The 19,915-nt window shown below is 36.7% G+C and overlaps 1 protein-coding gene across 1 annotated transcript in view; it reads left to right on the top strand.

The window, feature by feature from the left end:
• The first annotated feature begins 5,293 nt into the window (after positions 1-5,293).
• Positions 5,294-19,915, top strand: part of plekhm3 (pleckstrin homology domain containing, family M, member 3) — a 48,398-nt gene continuing 33,776 nt past the window's right edge. The window contains exons 1-3 of the mRNA XM_079426541.1: positions 5,294-5,341; positions 8,179-9,052; positions 17,240-18,175. Coding sequence (XP_079282667.1) covers positions 8,599-9,052; positions 17,240-18,175 — 1,390 coding nt within the window. The 5' untranslated portion in view covers positions 5,294-5,341; positions 8,179-8,598. The remainder of the gene's footprint in view (positions 5,342-8,178; positions 9,053-17,239; positions 18,176-19,915) is intronic.

The following is a 19,915-nucleotide window of genomic DNA, read 5'->3' as shown; positions in this document are numbered from 1 at the left end:
GCATAAATGTGTATTTGTGTGCTACTGCTATCTCTCAGGTGCTTGAACACCTGTTGCCTTATTGTCTGTGTGTGTAGTTGTCTTGTCTTCGGGCAGCCACTCTCGAACCCGTCCAAGGAACAGTGAGATTAGGTCTTAACAATGTAAATACCTGCTTTTAACTGAAATACTGGTAGTTCATACCATTAGACATTCCTGTTCATTCTTCACTCAGTACCACTGTCTGTCACTGCATTACAATTGAATTTCCTTATATGGTTCTGTTTATGTCAGTCTGTGTGCTTATGTGATCAGGTCTTGTGTTATTATGACATCAATAATAAATTAGACTTTTTAAGAAGAATATCTCATATGTTTTGACACTGTCTGATCATGTGTTACTTTGGCGAGGATGTTAAATTGATCAAAAGTGATAGTAAAGATTTTTATAATGTTTTAAAGATCTCTATTTTAAATCAGTGCTGTTCTTTTAAGCTTTATATTTCACAAAGACTCTTGGGGGGGAAAAAAAACAATATTACAGTTTCCACAAAATATTACAATACAACTGTTTGCAACATTGATAGTCGGCAATCTCCAAATCGGCATCACAATAACCACAGAAATATTAAAAAGTACAAATGTTTTCAACATTGATGATAATCAACAATCACCCAAATCAACATTAGAATGATTTTTAAAGGATCATGAAAATTTAGCTTTGCCATCACAGGAATAAAGATTTTTAAATATATCAAAACAGAACACGGTTACTTAATAAATTAATATTTCACAATATTATTGGTTTTATTTTGCCAATCCCAAAATTATGAACATTAGTATACATCGAATACTGGACTACAAATCATTTTGAACTTGCTGAAACAATATTGTGGTGTCTCTTAAAGGGATAGTTCACCCAAAAAATGTAAATTCTGTCATCATTTACTCATCCTCAAGTAGTTCCAAACCTGTATGGAATTCTTTGTTCTGCCGAACACAAAGGAAGATATTTTGAAGAAAGTTTATAACCAGGCTGTTTTGGGGCACCATTGACTTCCATAGTAGGAAAAAAAATACTATGGAAGTCAATGATGCCCCAGAACTGCTCTGTTTCCCACATTCTTCAGAATATCTTCCTTTGTGTTAATCAGAACAAATACATTCATACAGGTTTGGAACTACTTGAGGGTGAGTAAATGATGACAGAATTTACATTTTTGGGTGAACTATCCCTTTAAATCATAATGTTGTCACTTGAGGAGGTTCACACTTAATTCACTAGATGGCAGCACAATGACGTCAAGACGGAGCCTGAACGTTTTTATAGTTTCTAATTAATTAGTTTTTAAAAGCACTATTTTGTCATTTGTATTATTATTAAACATTAATGTTTCATATATTTATTGTTTTGGAATCAGCATGCCTATTTGAAGGGAAAATATATCAAAACATGAAAAAGATTGTAAAATGTGTTTCATTACTTCATGCACATGAACGTGACTTCCACCAAGCGACCGGAAAATCGTTAGAGTGTGTCTGAGCACCTGTCTGAACACAGACTGCTACCTACACTTAAGTGTTCTTGACTTTATTAGATATCTGTGACAATGGTTTGCCCGAGAGAGAGAGATCATGCCTCAGACTGTCTCCATTGTGCCGTGATAATTGGATTCTCCCTGTTTGAATGGACACTCATTCACAGGCTTTGTTAGTGTAAAGATTACTATTGTGCTGCAGGAAGTAAAGCCTTATGAATATGAAATAGAGGCCAGTGGTGACTCCGACGTTAATGATTTAAAACATGCACAAGCTGAGGTCACTATGGCCACTGCTATTCAAACCCCGCCCCCAAGATATTTCATTGGGTAATCCAACTACGCGTCACCTGTCAAGAAAAGTTCAGACTTTATGGAATTAATTTAAGAAAAATCAGACTGCGACAGTAATAATGCTGTCTGTCGGTATGTGCAACCAACGTTATGTGATTAACATGACCAATTAATTCTTTATTTGCCGAGTTTTTTAGAATAGCTATATTTTTGTATTTTAAAATGTCATTTTAATGAATAACTGTATATTCAATTCAAAATATACATTTATAATATAGAGTTTACATAAATATATTTTTGATGTGCTTTACTTACATTTTTGTTGGCTATTTTGTAATATATTTTAAATGTAAGCCTATTTATATTGTTCAAAATATATTTACAAAAATATATATATAATTATATACAAAAAAATTATTTATTTATATATTATAATATATTTTGGCCTGAAAAATGTTAGATGAAAGACTGAAAGAGGCTATTGAATCACAGATACCATATATCTGATGGGACAGTGTTAAAACATTTTCTCACAGGTCACAAAAACTGTCAACATCAAAACTGCATTATTTGCACCAAGCACACCAGCATCAGAGCCTTAGGAAGGACATGTACATTGAAAATTAATAAACAGATGAATGATTGAGATATGGCTTGATGTTGTCTCTGTCTCTCTCTGTCTGAGAGCGCACCTTACCCCTGTAGGGACCGCAGTGGTTTCCATGGGGACGCATAGCCACTCTGCTCTTCAAAAGCGGGCCGAGCAGAGGCAGAGGGGCCCTTTGTGTTGGAGAGGAAAGCGTGGAACAACGCTGGGCAGATGAAAGCCCTGCTATCCTTACGTCCAATCATAATTTAGTCATCAGCGCAGGAGCACAGAATCCAAATAGACGCTGAAAACACAAACAGCAAAAAGGAGAGGCACATGGGTCAAGATTTGAGCAAGAGAGAGAGATGAGAGGCTGATATGAGGATACATTTCAAAGAGATAAAGGAATAGTTGTGCTGTTGCTCAGACTTGTTTTTTTATGCTCATGATCAATTCTCTGTGCTGTAGTTTGTGCTGAAATGAGGCCGCCCACTTTCGTCCAATTTGAGAAAATTATGATGCATCAACTACATTGTTCAAACTAAAAATAGCAACCTTGTTTATCAGGACATACTTCTTTGTCTATACACAGATTAGGAGTGGGAGAGGAGTAGATGTGGGCTTGGCTGATAGATTTGTTTACTTGTAAAATTCATTATTTATAAAAAGTAAATTATTACAAGTAGGCTTCAATCCATAACTGCTTATAAAATAGCAGACTAATAGGGGTAGTGCAACATCCAAAGCTTTAGAAGAGCAGCAAGATGTATAGTATGACTGTGCTGGTTATAATAAAGCCCAACAAATCTGTTAATTCATTAGAAATACACTGCCATTCGAACGTTTGGGCTCAGTAGGAATTTCTATGTCCAAATATTTGTGAAATATTATTACAATTTAAAATAACTATTTTCTGTTGAAGTATTTAAATTGTGTTTATTGTGTAATTGCGACTTACAGTTTTTCTTCCAACCGTTGCTCCAGTGTCACATGATCTTTTGGAAATCAATGCTGATTTAATGCTAAAAAAACATTTCTTATCATTGTGGAAAGAGTGGTTCTGTTCAATGAAGTGTGCAGACTGGAATAAAGTGTCTCTTTTAGGATAATTTGATGGACAGTAAGTTTAAAGAACAGCATTTGGTTGGAATGATAATAGTTTGTATCATTATGCCTTTACCATCATTTTCAGTTCTTAGAATTAGAACTGTAGTAGAACTTAGAACAGTAGAGTAAGAGCTCTTGATCAAAATAAAACAACCAAAATGGTGTAAAATCTATGATAAAATTTCTTAAATGAAGGGCAACAACATCTGTCATAAGATATGAGATGAAGTGGCACAAGCACATATGAACCTGAATCATACATTAAATCACATTTAAAGATACATTTTTTGTATATTATTTATATCATATATGTATATATTAGGTGGAGCGTTTTATTTTTGCTGCCATTTGACAGGGATAGTAAGGTCAAAATTTCCTTAGTAAACATTTAATGAAGATAACTTCACAACCACCTAGTGGACTAACATTTCAAACAGTGCCATTTGTCAAGGTTAACAAGGTTAGAGTTTAAACACTGTTTGGTGTGTCCTTTTTAAAAAATATATTTTTTCTCCTCCCTCTCTACATGTGACTTACAGCAGCCTGTCCAATTGCCGACTCACTTAATTGTCTCAGAACAGCATAAAAAAGAAGATAGAAAAAAGAAGGGGGAAAGAAACATTCAGCACGGGTTCAGATGAGGGTCTATGTAGGTCACGCACAATATGGAGCCTGCAAGTTTACAGCTGGGGCTCGTACCACCATTATCCCACAACAATATCGCAGAGAGGAACTTATTTGAGCCCATTAGCCCATGTCTCCTCCTTCTTCATTAACGAAGCCTTTCTTTAAACAAGCCAAGACAATAAGCCCTCAGAAAGGGTGGCGGGGGGAGAACAGGGGGACTGGAGGGGAGGTCGCAGGTTTAGCCCAGAGTCCACGATAATTACTGTGTTTCTGTCTGTGGCCTGAAAAAGACTTGAATAATGTTTCTTTTTCTGTGGGGACCCGAACAATAGATGCAGGCCTGGATTCAAGAACGGCAAGCTTTTGGCTATTGGCTATTACAAAAAAATCTCATGTTTGCCACTCACGCCGAACCTCTTGGCTTCATTATTGCACAAAGTCTTAATGTCGACCACAATTTGCACATTGAGAATGCATAGATCTTTTATGCAGTTGAATTCTTTTGTCAGAATTTGTATGGCAGGCCCACATGGGTTGCTAATGACTGTGAAATATGTGCAGTTTGTGTGGGATGTTGGTGTGTGTGTGTTTGTGAGAGGAAAGACTGAAAAAAATACATTGAATTACAATGTAGCTATAAGATGATTTCACACACGCTTACACAACAAAAACAACTCATGTCTTATTCAGTATGTATCACTGCTATTGATCGTAATAGAAGCTTGGTTGCATGATGTCAGGAAGCATAATGTTGATGAGTAATACGGCCAGTGTTATTTTGCAAACCTCACAGATTTTGTTATGACTTTTAATACCCCTCCTTTTATAATCATTCTGTTAAGAAATAAAATGTATTGCTTCACTTGAGTAGCCTGAATCTAAAAAAAAAACAAAAAACACTTGCCTTACAAAAAAGTACTGTGGTGGCACCATGATGCTGGGATAGTGTCATAAAGTATATAACACCATGATACTGAAATACTATGTCCATTAATTTATGCGGTAATATCACGATGCTATTCGGAATATATCATTTTAATCATGACATAAAATTAATTAAGTACATGCGAAAATAATTTAATAAATAAATAAATAAACACACACAAAAAAACAAAGGGCGCCGGAACCATTTATCGTAGGATGTTGTTTCACCCGGTGCGCATTTCCGCTGACGGAACTGAATGTGACAGATTGTAAACAGATGCGGGTGAGTCATTTTCACACACAAATAACATATTATTCGCTCGTTGCATGCTTAGACTTTTTATTATAGTGATTCTCCGATTATCAATGATACATAAACTTGTTACATTCGCTGTGAGTTAAACACAATCAGATGTCATTGGCAGATGAGGTAGCCGAGTGCTAACTAGCCTCATGATGAAGTCATCGGCTGAATTCATAAAAGTAGCCACTTGTAAATAAAAACACAATCTCTGTCAGAAGAGGGTTAAACCTAGATATTAGAGTTTGTTCATAGGCTTTTTTTTTTACTTCTGTTCTCGTAGATCTTGTAGCTTGTTTGTGTGTGTCAGCTGCACTTGGGTGAACTGCCTGTAAGTTTATTCAGGATTCTTTTCGATTGAAATGATAATTTTTATTCAGTGAAGAACTCCTGGTGTTAACAGTCACCATTAGATAGCAGAAATAAGGGCTCATTGCTCTGTCTGTCGAGTCACATTTGTTTATATAGCTCTTTATACAATATAGATTATTTTTCAAAACTGCTTCACAGTAATAAACTGGAAAGTAACAGTGTTCATTTTTCAAAACGTGTCAATTTTAATTCAGCTATAAAGCAGTTTTACTAAAGGCAACAGTGATATTATTCAGCAAATATACAGCTCACTTTAAGTTTTGTTTTCATCTGATAGTCTTAGTGCCGTCAAATATTTTCTGAATGTCTTCCAAACCCCAACTGAGCACCAAAAATGACAGTAGTGAAGAAAAAACAAGACTTTTGTCTTACTACGTCTTACAAAATGTTTTTCTTTCTTTCTTGGAGATTTACCATTGATTGTATTGTTTGAAGATGGTATCATTAGTATCTGATACCACAGTACTTTTATTGTAACAGGTCAAAAGATAAGCAGTGTAGGTTACTGGCAGGGTGACTGGTCATGTGTTTCTTCTCAGTCAGATCTATGATAATATGATTTCATGTTCCGGGATGACGACACATACTTTTTTGTTCATCAAAGTATAACCATTATTCATTGTAGCAATAACCTAAATATATTGTGTAAAATGGCGTTTAAGAGTGTGCACATCTACTCTGCTGTTTTCATTTTAGGATTCTCACACACTGCTTGCAGGTTGTAATTTTGCTTTGTCACTGCCTCAGTGTGGAGATTGATATTTGCTGTGAGATGGCTAAATATAGAATTGTAGAGAAGGGCCTCCACATATCTGTCTGAATAATTTGTCTAAGCACAGGTGTGAGCATCACCGGCTCAGGTTTTTAACTGTAGCAGGTCTGGTTTTTAAGGCTGGCTTCTGCTCCCTACTGTCCAAGTTTTTTTTTGCTTTGACTGTTTTAAAGGGATAGTTCACCCAAAAATGAAGAATCTGTTGTCATTTACTTTGGTGCCCATTGATTTCCATTGTATGGACAAAAAACACTGAGACTTAACTCAAGATTTCTTCTTATTTGTTTCACAGAGGTTATACAGTTTTGGAATGACGTAATGGTGAGTGAATGATGAGAGAGTTTATATTTTTGGAGAACTATTCCTTTTTATTGATAGTCATTATTTTGAAAGCAGTTTTACTGACTCTGTTGGTCTCGCTTCTTGGTTTCTCAGTTTTTTTCCCTTGGGTCGGAAGAGTCTCTGATCTGAGATGATGTAATGGTCTTTTAATAATTGATTGTTTAAAGAAAGTGAAAGACCCTGAGTTGGAGTGCAGAGGAAATCAATGTTAGTGTGGGAGGAGGTAGACATGAGTAAGATGAGAAGAGGCTGCAAGATCATGTGAAACAAAAACAGAAAGAAGCTGTGCTCAGGTTTAGCGAGGCAGGGAACCCCACCCCAAGCTGGAAACTTCCAGTGATGATGTCGGTTTGTCTGCGTACCGAAGCTCTGGAGCGTAAGGTAAGCTGCTGAGTGGATTCCACGACCACCATGGTAGCTGCAAAAAATGAACAGTGCTTTACTATGAGTGTTAACACAGATCAAGGTAAATAGAGTTCAGCTGCTGAATCTGTAGCTCTGTTCCAAAAGATAGCGAGCTGCCTACCTCTGCAGCATTTTAAGGCATTGTTTCAGAAGGAGTACCAATAGGAAGCAGCATTATGGGCCATTCACACAGAACACGTTTTTGTGTGAGATGCAGTGGAATGGAAAAGAACACATGCTCTTGATACTTGAGCTTTACTTTACACAGAAGTTTATTTGCAAGATGTTTAAAAACGGCAAGATGTGATGCAACAGAGAAAGTTGTCTGTCTAGTATGCATGCGTAGAAAATACAAATGGGACCTCATCTGAAATCCAATATGTAGGTGCAACTTACAAGAATCAAACTTTGCAACCGTTAAAGAAGTGAGTTCTTTATAGTGATAATGTGTGTAGTATGAATCTAGATGTACTAGGCCTACTTTTTGTCATGTTGTCACTGTCAACTGTGTCACTTCCCTGCCATTCACAGCTCCACTCCACTGGCCTCATGGAATAGTAAAGTGTACACTGCATTTTGAAATCTCAGCAGAAGTTGTAGGTCATCCGGAGATTTTTGATATAAATATTGTGTATTTGTCACAATTGTGTGGTGCGCAAAATCAGTCATTTAGGATCTTCTGTTTCATTTAGGATGCCACCTTAGAAGGCAATTGTCTATATTGGTGATAGACAGCAAGGAATATAAAGCAACCATTTAAAAAAAAATCACTTGCTTTTAGTGTTTTTTTGGGGGCCTCAACTGTACAATTCCTATTGTCATACTTTTTGCTCAAAGGCTCCTCATACTTGAGCATCAGCTGTCCATGGAGTTACTGCTGTATTTGCTAACCGTCATGTACTTTTCTCTCTTGTTTGTCTAAATTCAGGATGTCGGGGCCCTGGGGAAGGACGTCCTGGTGCCACATTGCATTTATCACTCGCTGAATTACTGCCTTACAGACTGCAGTGATTTAATTAAGTGATTGAAGGCACTCATCTGAATAAGGCAACACCTGTTCCCAGACAGCACCTTACCCAGTGCTGATACTGATAGCTGGCACAGCGGTCAGTTCTCATTAGGTTCTTGATTAATAACATTGGCTCATAAAGTGGCAGTCCTGGAAGGGGTTCAGGCCTTTGTGGACCATCTGTTTTGCTAGACTTCCTTTTGGGTTCAGACAGCAGATGTTCCGTCTGCGGTGCCCTCAGGCCTTACGATCCTGCCGTGTCTTCCATCACGCACGTAAGGAAACGGTCCATTCGCTCCACCCCTACGCTTCCTCTGTGACGCCGAAACTGTCAAGGTGATGGAGGTTCTGGAGGTTGAGGACATAAGCCCCGCCCTAGAGGCCACAGAGGACTACTTGCATTGCCTCGATGACAATCAAGGAGATGGCCAGGTACGTCCGCCCAAGCTTAAAGAGGCCTCCACCTTGGACAAGTTGAACTCTAGTGGGGTGTGGGGGCTACTGACAGGAAAGCAATCTGAAATATCACCCAAAAATATGGCCTGGGCGGAGCAGTCATCTTTCTCCGTGCTGGGCCTGCGACATGGAAAAAGGAACCGGGCACGATCCACCAACGATTTGATGGCTCATGCCAAAGAGACGAACTCCACCACCAATACATCCAGCGGCGGCTTCAAGCGTGGCCACAACCGTTCTCGTTCAGATGTCAACAACCGCACTTACACCGATAATGGCATGCCTGCCATTGACAAAAATACACTCAAGAACATAGCGCTGAACGACCACAGAGATGGTAAGAATGAACTAAACAGTGTTTATTGTCTTTATCCATCATTTATACATTTATTATGAATTGATGTGTGGTGCAGAGATCAAACCAGTTAAATCAAATCTCATTCAAAACCAGATGTTTCAGTTACAAGATTCTGTCTACGCTCAAAGTGAAAATGCTAAGTGATGCCACATAATCGCAGCCAATCAGAACTTTATTAATATTTAATAGAGTGCAACAGTGCCATCCACTTTCAGCACCCTTTTTCAGCAGAAGTATTTGTTCAAGTATTTGCTGAAGCTATTGTTCACTTAGATCCATTTTTATTACCACAAAAAAAAAAAAAAAAAAAAATATATATATATATATAATTATAGGGCCCTATGAAATCCATTTTATTTCCAAATTCAGTTTTTAAAATGTTATTAATCAAAAAGCCTGTCTAATTAATTGAGTTTTACAGTTTTATCTGTACCAAATTCTGTTTTCCATTATTTTCTGGATTCCATTTTAATTGTTCCATTAAATTTTAATAATAAAAAACATCTCCAATTAATTGATTTTATATTAAAAAAGTGTTTGTTCAGAAATACTGTACATTTACATTTTTCACCTAAATAAATTCTGTTAAATAATATTTCTGGTAAATACTCCTTTAAAAAGTGTTTTTTGATTTAAATTTTATTATTATGAGACTAGAACACGTGGATATGTTGTCATTCTCACACTATAATACTGAACTGTGATTTCAGAGATTTGGACTATGAGATGGACACTTGCTGCTTGCACTCTGTTGCACTTCACTTTTGCTTTAAAAAAGGATTTCATAGACATTTGGATTTCATTTTGTTTAATAAAATATTTTTAAGTAAAATGTTCAATTTTTTTTGCAGTAAATTAATCGTTTAGATTAATCGATTAATCTAAAAATTAGTCGATAGATTGATCGAAATAAAAACAGTCATTAGTGGCAGCCCTACTTGTAACACTCCAAAGAGGAAGGAAAACTTGAAATCGCATCTCATGACCCCTTTAAAAAGTTGTAAACTATGAACCAAATGAACCAGGTTCGAAGCATAGCATTACAAACTTCAAAGCAAATGTTTTTGAAAATTAAGTTTTAGTGAGGGAAAGAACTACAATCCAGTTAAATACTGCAAATGACTTAATAAAATAAAAAAGTGGATGCTAAATGACAAAAGTAAAAAAGTAAAGAGTGTAAAAACCATCGACTCTACCGTGCGACTCCACCGGGCAGGGACACCGGCAAGGGATAGTATTATCGCTTTTTATTACATTTTTTCATTGATATGTTTATTATTGAAATGTTGTTATATGCATGTCAATTTTATTTACTTTCTTTATTTTCTTAAATATGTGGGTAGATAGTATTTATAGAGTTGTAACTTTTTAGTTTTAGTTACTTTTTCTTATTTGTAAGTCGCTTTGGACAAAAGCGTCTGCTAAATGACAAAAGTAAGTTAAGTAAGTTAAGTAAGTAAAGTAAGTGAATGGGTGCTAAAGAAAATCTTTGATAGTCGACAATTTCTTTGCACAGTCATGGCTAATGTCGTTTTTAAACAGCAATTCCACTGTTAAACACGCTATTAAAAAACTAAGTTGAAATAGTGTGGGCTGATGGCTTCAACAAAAACTTTAAAACTTAATGGGGTAAATTGTTAATTACAGAAATGTGCCAAAGGGAAATAGAAGTAAGTTCCATGCTTGAATGCCCACCGTTTCTTGAGTGACTGAGATCGAATCCTAGGTGACATTAAGATATTGGAAACCCACCCACTGTCTAATGCTGATAGATCTACTGATTAAGACTGGAGAAGCCCCTACACCCCTCACTGCACAGGTCTCAGTGTTTGCGTTATGCCTGACTTGGCTCTGTAGTTCATTACAAGCGTCGATTTTAATATAGTCTGCTTTGTTTTATGCTTATTCTTCGACATCTTAATTTTTAACTCTTGAGTGTATTCACACCAGGAAAATCTGCAAGTCCGCTTGCTTTGGTCTAGACCCATTACAATGTTGTTTTTTATTTAATTTTTTTCTGGTGTGGTTCGCTTTCACACTGCTCTTTTTGCAAGTGAACCAAAAATTGTAAACAAAACCACACGTGTGCTAAGGTAATCAATTCATTGGTTCATCCATTTGTTTGGAACCAGACCAAGACGACCTCTTCAGCTGGGTCTTGGTATGGTTGCTTGGTCCACACCCAAGTGCGATGGCTGTATTCACACCTGCCCAAAGATTCGCCCCAAGGGGGGAGACTTGAGTTCGATTCAATCGAGCCAAACAAGACAGGCCTGTTTCACCCTCAGAGACTTGCCTTACACTCAAATCAGTTTGAATGTAGTTTTATTTACAATTTACATTATACCTGAACACATTTTACCTGTTGCATTTAACTGTTCTCTTTTGTAATAGACGATTATAGCTCTCAAATAGTTTAGGGTCAGTAAGATCTTTTTTTTTTTTGCAAGGATGGAGTAAATCGATAAAAAGTGGCAGTAAATAATACTTTAATAATGTTACAATAGATCTCTATTTTTAAATAAATAATTTCTATTAATCAAGCAATCCTGACAAAAAGTATAATGTGGTTTCAACAAAAATATTAAACAGCACATCAGTTTTCAATTGATGATAATAAGAAATGTTTCTTGAACAAATCAGTATATGAGCTTCATGTAACCGTGATGACTGCTGAAAATTCAGCTTTGCCATAACAGCAAGAAATCATATTTGAAACAGCTACTGTAAATTGTAATAATATTTCATAATGTTGCTGCTTTTACTGTATTTTTAATCAAATAAATGCAGCCTTGGTAATCATATGTCTTTTAAAAACAAAAATTTTTTTGTAACGGTAGTGTAATTTCAGTATCTGGCCTTAGATTAGGAATATTATTACCATACAAAAGTCATTCATTCATTTATTCATTTAAAGTGGGTAGAGATTATACTTTGCTCTCAGCTGTATTCATGATGTCATGTTATGACGTGACCCTGAGTGCTGCTTTCTGTGTTTGCTTACAGTGCGTTTAAATTTGTGCCTACTCATTTGCATGTTTATTGGACCTTAAGCAGCGCAATTAAATTTTTAGTTGAATCTAGTTATACAGGTCTGAAATTGGATTCATGCTGCAATCGTACTGCATCTCGCTGAAGAAAATTGCAGGGTTTATAAATAAAGGATTAAAAAGTCAATCAAGGTTGCTTAATTGTCTACAGTTTTGTCGAAATGAACCAAATTAAGCACTATGTAGGTATACTTTTTTTTTTTAGTTAGTTTAAGAGACAATAGGCCCTTTCGCACCGCAGGAACCTTTTCATAGTACCCAAACTAATTGTGGAACTACCCACTTTTTGGCGTGTTTGCACCGCGGGAACTAGGAACTGTTTTAGTTCCCGGAACTGCGTTTGGAGGAACTAAAATTAGCTCCTATTTCAGAGTAGGGTCTAAAACAGTTCCATAGGAACTATCGTGACGTAAGTGTATGCTGATTGGCTAAACGCGTACGAAAACGCCCTCACCCGCCATGATTTAAAACGCTGTGTAAACACATACTGTGTAAACATTCCATGTCCGTTAAAAACACAGCTCCGATCACAGCGTCCTCCATCCTCCTGTTGTTAACGTCGTTGTTCTTTGTTTACATTGTTGAACGCCACGTACAAGTGACGTCGCTGTCGACCGGTTTACGTCACTTCTTAGTACCCACTGTCGGTGCGAATGCAACCCTTTTATTTCAGAACATCCTATCTAAAATTTCCTATTCTTCCCAAGGTAAAAGAAATACAGTTTAAAATATTAAATGATATATATCCTTCCAATAAATTTCTGCACTCAAAATTTAATTTGGAAAATGTGCCTTGTTATCTATGCAAACATTCATTTGAAGATACAGAACATATATATTTTACATGTAGTTTGTCTCAGTCTTTTTGGAAAGCATTGCAGGACTGGATGGTAGAGAAGCGTGTGTTTGCTGATAGTTTCACTCTAACGTTACAAGCTGTAATGTACGGAATAACGAAAGAGTGCTCTGTTTTGCATGACTTGATTATATTATTAGCAAAAATCTTTATACATAAATGTCGATGTTTTAAATCTCCTCCCTTGTTTATTGTGTTTAAAAATGATTTAAAATACTTTTTAGATGCCCTTAGAAAAATGAAAAATCCAAAGGCAGTAAAACTGTTTAATTTGTTTGTATTATATAATTTGTTGTAATTATATTTTCTTTTTATTATTATAATTATTTTCTTTTCGTTCTTGTTTCTTTAATTTTATTTTTATCTTATGTTTTTAGGAATATTTTGTAATATGTTTTGTCTGAAATTAATATGGTATTATTGTCTTAAGCCTTCTATACCAGATTCTTTTTTGTATACTAATTAAGGCCATTTTGTTGTACTCAGATTTTGTACTCAATAAAAAAAAATGAAAATAGAAACCCTTTAAATGGTACTGGGAAATAGTTTGCGCAAAATCATCCCAGTACTTTAGTACTGTACTTTTAGTTCTGGAACTAAAGCGGTATGAAAGGGCAAAAACTGAATTTTCAGCAGCCATTAGTCTACTTAAAATTTTCAAGAATTGTTTTTATCGCTGTTAGTTTTGAGGTATGGGGTAGGATTACAAAATTACTAACAAACAGCCAAAATGTTAATGTTGTACATAATATATGTGTGTACTGTGTATATTTATGTATATAAAAATATTATGAAAATATTTAGTTCAAGTTCAAGTCAGCTTTATTGTCAATTCTTCCACATGTACAGTACATACATACAGAGAATTGAAATTGCATTACTCTCAGACCCTTGGTGCATACAGTTAACATTAAACACGTTCAGATACAGATAAATACAGTTTAAACATATGTACATACAACTATACAAATATACAAATGAGGATATTGTAGAAAAAAATAAGAATTAGATCGATAAAGTGGCATAAGGCGCATGGCAGAGTGCAAAACCAGTTAAATAAACAACACTGTGTAGATATATTTGTAGTGCAAAAGAGCTTATCAGTCTGAGGACATTGTAGAAAATAAAAACAAGAGAGATAGATAAAGTGCATAAGGCACATGGCAGAATAGGTGGAGTGCAAACCAGTTGAATGTACAAAAACAAAAACAAAACTGTGCAGATGTTTTGTTTTGTTATGAGTGTAGTGCAAGAAGAGCTTATCAGTCTGTTAAAGTGACAAGTCGAAGTGACTGTTTACATATAATTATACATGTAATTATATGTATATATTTATATTCATATAATTTATATTATATATAAATATATTTAACATACAAACATAACATATTTTTCTGAAATATATACGTGTGTATGTGTGTGCATGTTTATGTGGTTTATGAGGACTCAAATTTGTATAATGACATGGGTATGACAGAGGTATTACAATATGAAGGTGGTTTATGAGAACACTGCCTATGTCCCCGTAATTCAAAAGACTTAAAAAACATACTAGATGGTGTTTTTTTTGAAAATCTAAAAATGCACAAAGTCTCCTGTGAGGGCTTAATTTAGGTGTAGGGTTGGTGTAGGGCAGTAGCACACACAGTTTGTTCAGTATAAAAACCATTACGCCTATGGAGAGTCCCCATAAACCACAAAAACCAACATGTGTGTGTGTGTGTGTATATATATGTATATATATGTGTGTGTGTGTGTATATATGCGTGTATATATATATACACGCATATATACCATATGTATATATATATATATATATATGTGTATATATATATATATACACATATATATATATATATATATATATATACCAGCTTAATCCTATATTATATATACACACACACACATATATACATACATATACACACACAGTACACGCATGTATTATGTAAACAAAAACTTTTATTTTGGATGCGATTAATCACTTGACAGCACTAATTTGAATACAATTATTAATATCTTAAAAAAAAAAAAAAAACTTACCCCAAACTTTTGAATCTTAGCATATATTTAGAACTTGTTTGCTTATGTTTTATATAAATAAATCCCATTAAACTAGTTTGGCCTTTAAAATTGTCCAGATGGCTTTCACTCAGCTCCATTCTGACCCACTGTTTGTATCTGTGCCTTTTTTGCTCAGATTTTGAGTCATCACTGATGATTGTTTCCCTTGTGCCCATCCATAAGTGGTAGCATCACTAATACTGGGTTTTATGAGCTATGTCTGTCTCTCATGAGTCTTTTAGTCACTTGCAGATGAAAAGGTCTTAGAAAGGTTCAGGCTCTGCAGGCAGACTGGCCTTCCACCAGCTCTCTAATTGGGTCATGTCAGCACGCCTCACATCCTCTCTGCCGTGAAATTAGTAGTGACTCTTTCCATAGCTGCAAGCTATGCACCTTTGAAGACCTCAGAGTGTAAGGAGCCCCCAAACATCCACAACGACGCTCCAGAGTGCCAAAGCACATCATCTGTAGTAGCTTTTGCTGGCTACCCAAATGAACCCAACCCTTAGAGCTCACAGCTTATCAGCACAAGAGGGAGGGACTGTCCGTTATAAGTTACAGATGTATAGGAAGGTGCAGTTTTGACTGGTACATTAGAGATAAGACTTAAAGAAAACAATACAGAGGCATTTGCTTTTAATTTACCCTCCTCCTGGCCTCTGTCTGTTTCTTTGGGTCTGGGCAGGCCCAGATGCCCGGGGCACCCAGCAGGTTCCCGAGGGCTGAGACGAAAACTGGCAGTTTCCAGCCAAGGAAGTGTAAGGATGAGGGGTGTTGTGGACCAAGAGAGGAAAGGAGATAAAGGAGGGAGTATGTTCAAGAAATGGATAGAGAAAGGAAAGACTGAAAAGGAGTGCCAAAGATTAGGGGTCACGCTTTGCTGTTTTGTTTGCACAGCAGCCTGACACACAATAATGTTTCTTCCTGCTTTGAGGTGGCTGGATACTGCTATCACACAGCACAATAGCTTCCATCACAGATGATGTGAACATCTCTCTCACAAGGCTCCAGACTAACCTGGTGCCAGCAAGTTGTGCAAAAGGAGGTAGTAGTGAGTGCATGATGGGCATATAAAATGAAAAATTAATAATTCATTAGCGTATAGCAATATTTGGACAGGAACATTTTTCTCTAGTTACTAAGGTGTTTCACGCATACTTTTTAACTTCATAATTTTCTTACACAGCCTCTGCTAATCTTTTTCAAAAATGGATTTAAAAAAAAAAAAATTCCTCCTGAGAATTTTTCCTCCTTGTTTGTTTGTTTGTTTGTTTTACAATGTTGCTTTTTATTTTTCTTGGTAAATGGCTAAAAAACATATATTTTTAGCTGAAGTCCACTGAGAAATGTAATACTGAAAATAATATTTTTGTTGTTGTTGTTTTCTATAATTTTTCTTATTTATTTGGGCAATTTTGCCTTTTTGTTGGTAAATTGACTTAAAAAAAGAATAATCCTTTTTCCTAAAGTGATCTGAGAAATGTATTCCTATAAAAAAAAAAAACTCATTATTTTTATAGTGGTTCTCATTTATTTTTTATTTTTGCAGATTTTTGTTGGTAAATGCATAATCTTTGCTATAGTCCTGAGAAATGTAATCCTCTGTTTTTGTTGTTTTCAAGTTTCTCCTGTTTTATTTGGACATTTTTGTTGGCAGATTGTCTAAAATAATATGTTTATTTAAAGTCCTCTAAGGATCCTGAAAACAATCCTTAAACTCATCAAAACAATCATCTGTTTTTTCTTCTGATAATTTATTTTGACATTTTTGCCTTTTTTTTTGTTGGTAAATTGGCTATCAAATTTGCATTCTTTATTTATTTATGTATTTATTTTTATTTTTCTTCCAAGAACCTCTGAGAAATGTAATTCAAAGAGAGCAGTTGTTAGTTAAAAAAAATGTTGGCATTTCCTCCAGCATAAAAGGAAAATCAAATCAGTAAGTAGAGTCTGATCACGGATTAAGTCTTGTTTGTATTGTAAGATTTGCCAGGAAGTACTTGATCCACAATATTTTCTTCCAGTTTTCCTGTGCAATTACAGATCTTGTTTTTGTCATTAGCTTGACATGGTGTAGCCAAAGGCCCTAGTAATCATATTTACAGTTATTTAATCCATTATAAACTTTTTCTCAGACATTATTAGTCTGTAGTTTGTTTTTGTCATTAAAGGTGCTCTTTCTGATATTTTTTCTAGCTCATAAGGAGAGCAGCCCTAGCCTGGTGAAGCAGGGAACACTGGAGCAGAGAGAGGGACCATGGGGACGTTGGACCACCTGTCATGTGGAGCTTACGCCCTGTGAGCTGCGTCTCTACAGCCTGGACAGCAGCGGCAACCAGCAGCTATGTGCTGCCCTCTCACTGTCCCATTGCCAAGGGGTGAGTGCACCGCAGCCGCAGGATGGACGTGTACTCCAGGCCGTCTTCTTTAACAGCACTCGCGTGCAGTTACGCGCACCCTGCCAGTGGGAGGCACTGGAGTGGCGTAGACTCCTCTGGGAGCGTGTCTTGGCTGCCCGTCCAGCTAATCGCAAAGGGGAGCCGGCCCGTGCCAACTCTCCTACCCCTCACGAACTCGATCCAGATGCGGCGACGGTGCCAGCCCCTCAACCCTTGGTACGTCCCACGGCCCTGCCACTGTTCACCCAGCACTGTGCTGATGTTCTTAAGGCTGGTCTTCTGCACCAACTCACCGACCTCAATAACTGGAGGGCCTTCACGTTTGTACTGAGCCGCACTGAGCTGCAGGCCTTCCCGACTGAGGGAAGAGGCCCAGTGTCGGAGCCAGTGTTGAGGTACCCGCTGGCCTCCTGTCTGGCTGTGCAGCGGGATGATGAAGACGGAGACACCAGCTCCCGCTTCCAGGCAGTCTTCCCTGATGATGTGCTGCGTTTGAGGGCAGAGAACAAGTCCAAGGCCCAGGACTGGGTGGAGGCCTTACGCACAGCAGTGACGGCTCAGCGGCCACAGGGGGAGAATAACCAAGTGGTGATAAGGAGTAAGCCAGCCAGGGAGCGACGGCACAGGGAGGCCCAGAGAGCCAAACGACAGTCTGTCACCACCAGCTTTCTCGGCATCCTCACCTGTCTGGCTGTAGAAAAGGGTCTTACCGCTCAGAGCTTCCGATGTGCAGGTGACCACCCTTTACAATGCACTTTCAACATTTCCTAATATTGTTACAGCTTGTTTAGAATTGGGTTCCTTATCAGTAAAATTGTCAGGGTGTAATTCACCAAGATTCAGTTGCCTTTGCTGATTGCACATTCATTTTCTATCCATTGTGGCACAAATATGCCTGCATATTTAGTTAATTAGTCTTGATCACAATGTTCTCTTTTTGGGGCTCAAACGTGACACTAGGTAATCATTCGAGAAATTAAAATGAATTAAAAGACCAATAAATCTACTTAGAAATCTAGATCAATTTATATTAATTAAGGCCAATGTGCAATGTTAACATCGAAAATGCAGTAGATAAATGAAAAAGGTAATCACTTCATAATCACAAATTACAAATTTTCAAATTTTTTTTCATTGTTTTTTTTTATTCTTTGATTTCTCAATTTCTCAAATGAATATCACATTTTGCCCCTATAATAAGTGCTTTATTTAATCATGTGATTCGAAACCTCCTGCTCAATGAAATCCAGTGGTCACAAGACACATTTGCAATGCATGTTCATACCAGGTTTAAGCACCACTTGTGGTAGGATCATTCATAACAAATGTATAAACGGGGCTAAAAACTTAATATTGGTTCATTGCTCTTAAATTTTCTATTGTAATGTTGAATTTTGCAGTGACTTTTTTTCTCTGTGATCTGGATATTTGACATCACAGATTTAAGGCTGCCAGTTTACATTGACTCCTTTAATTTGATCTTTGCCTTTCGAAAAGGCCATGTCTATTTGAACTTCAGCCTTCCTCCATGAGTCAAGTGATTCAACAAACTCGCTCGGCCCCCAAAGAAATAAATGTTCCACTCACTAAAGAATTGTTTCAAACCAAATGTCACATTTTTCAACATGCCACATGATCTAGCAACCATTATACAAAGACAACCCTCAACATATGTCTGTAATTTGGCATCTGTCATCTCTCCATTCCAAAGACTGTTTAATTATGTTTATGTTGATGTCTTTGGCTTTGGTGTGGTGGCTTTCAAAGACCAGGTAGATATCTGAGCCCTTATAGTTATGCGAGTTTGCTAAGTCTATCACTTTCTTTCTCTGGTGTGAAATTTCCACCCTCTAAGTGGATATGAATGAAACTCTTTCCTGCCCGGTTGTAATAACCAGCTTTTTAATGCAGGACATTTGAAAGCCTCACTGAACAAGGACAGCAGGCACCTGATGATAATTGGCCCATATAAAGAGGAAAAATCCCCTTTTAGAATCAAAGGCTCCCTGGATGCTGCAATCTGTGCGGAAGCTAATTGTTTGATTCGGGGCCCACGAAAGAGATTTTTTTGAATGGGACGTGTCGGCCTAAAAAGAACAGAACAGCTGGGTACATCCCTGCGTTCGGAACTCCCTCTCTCTCTCTCTTTCTCTCTCTCACTGTAGTTTTTATCACCCAAAAAACCTACACTTTTATGAGTCTTTCTTTTAATTTTTTCCCCCAAACAGGTGCTCACACCTTATTTTTCTTTTCTATGTTGATGAGTGCTGTATTGCTATTGACATTTGCATAGCGTGTTTGTTTGAGTACATTATTACATATTTTAAAGATGTAAATAGTGAGTGCTTCTAAGGTAGAACTAGACATTAAATAGTCTTCATTTTTTTATTTTCTTTTAAATTAGACAGTATATTAGTGTTATCTCTCGTAGATGCATCTCTCTCAGACCCGAACCCACATCAAAAATATCATA

Source organism: Barbus barbus (assembly GCF_936440315.1).
Source record: "Barbus barbus genome assembly, chromosome: 10".
NCBI lineage: Eukaryota > Metazoa > Chordata > Actinopteri > Cypriniformes > Cyprinidae > Barbus > Barbus barbus.
Note: the sequence above shows the minus strand (reverse complement) of the source record. Positions and strands in the feature narration are given on the sequence as shown.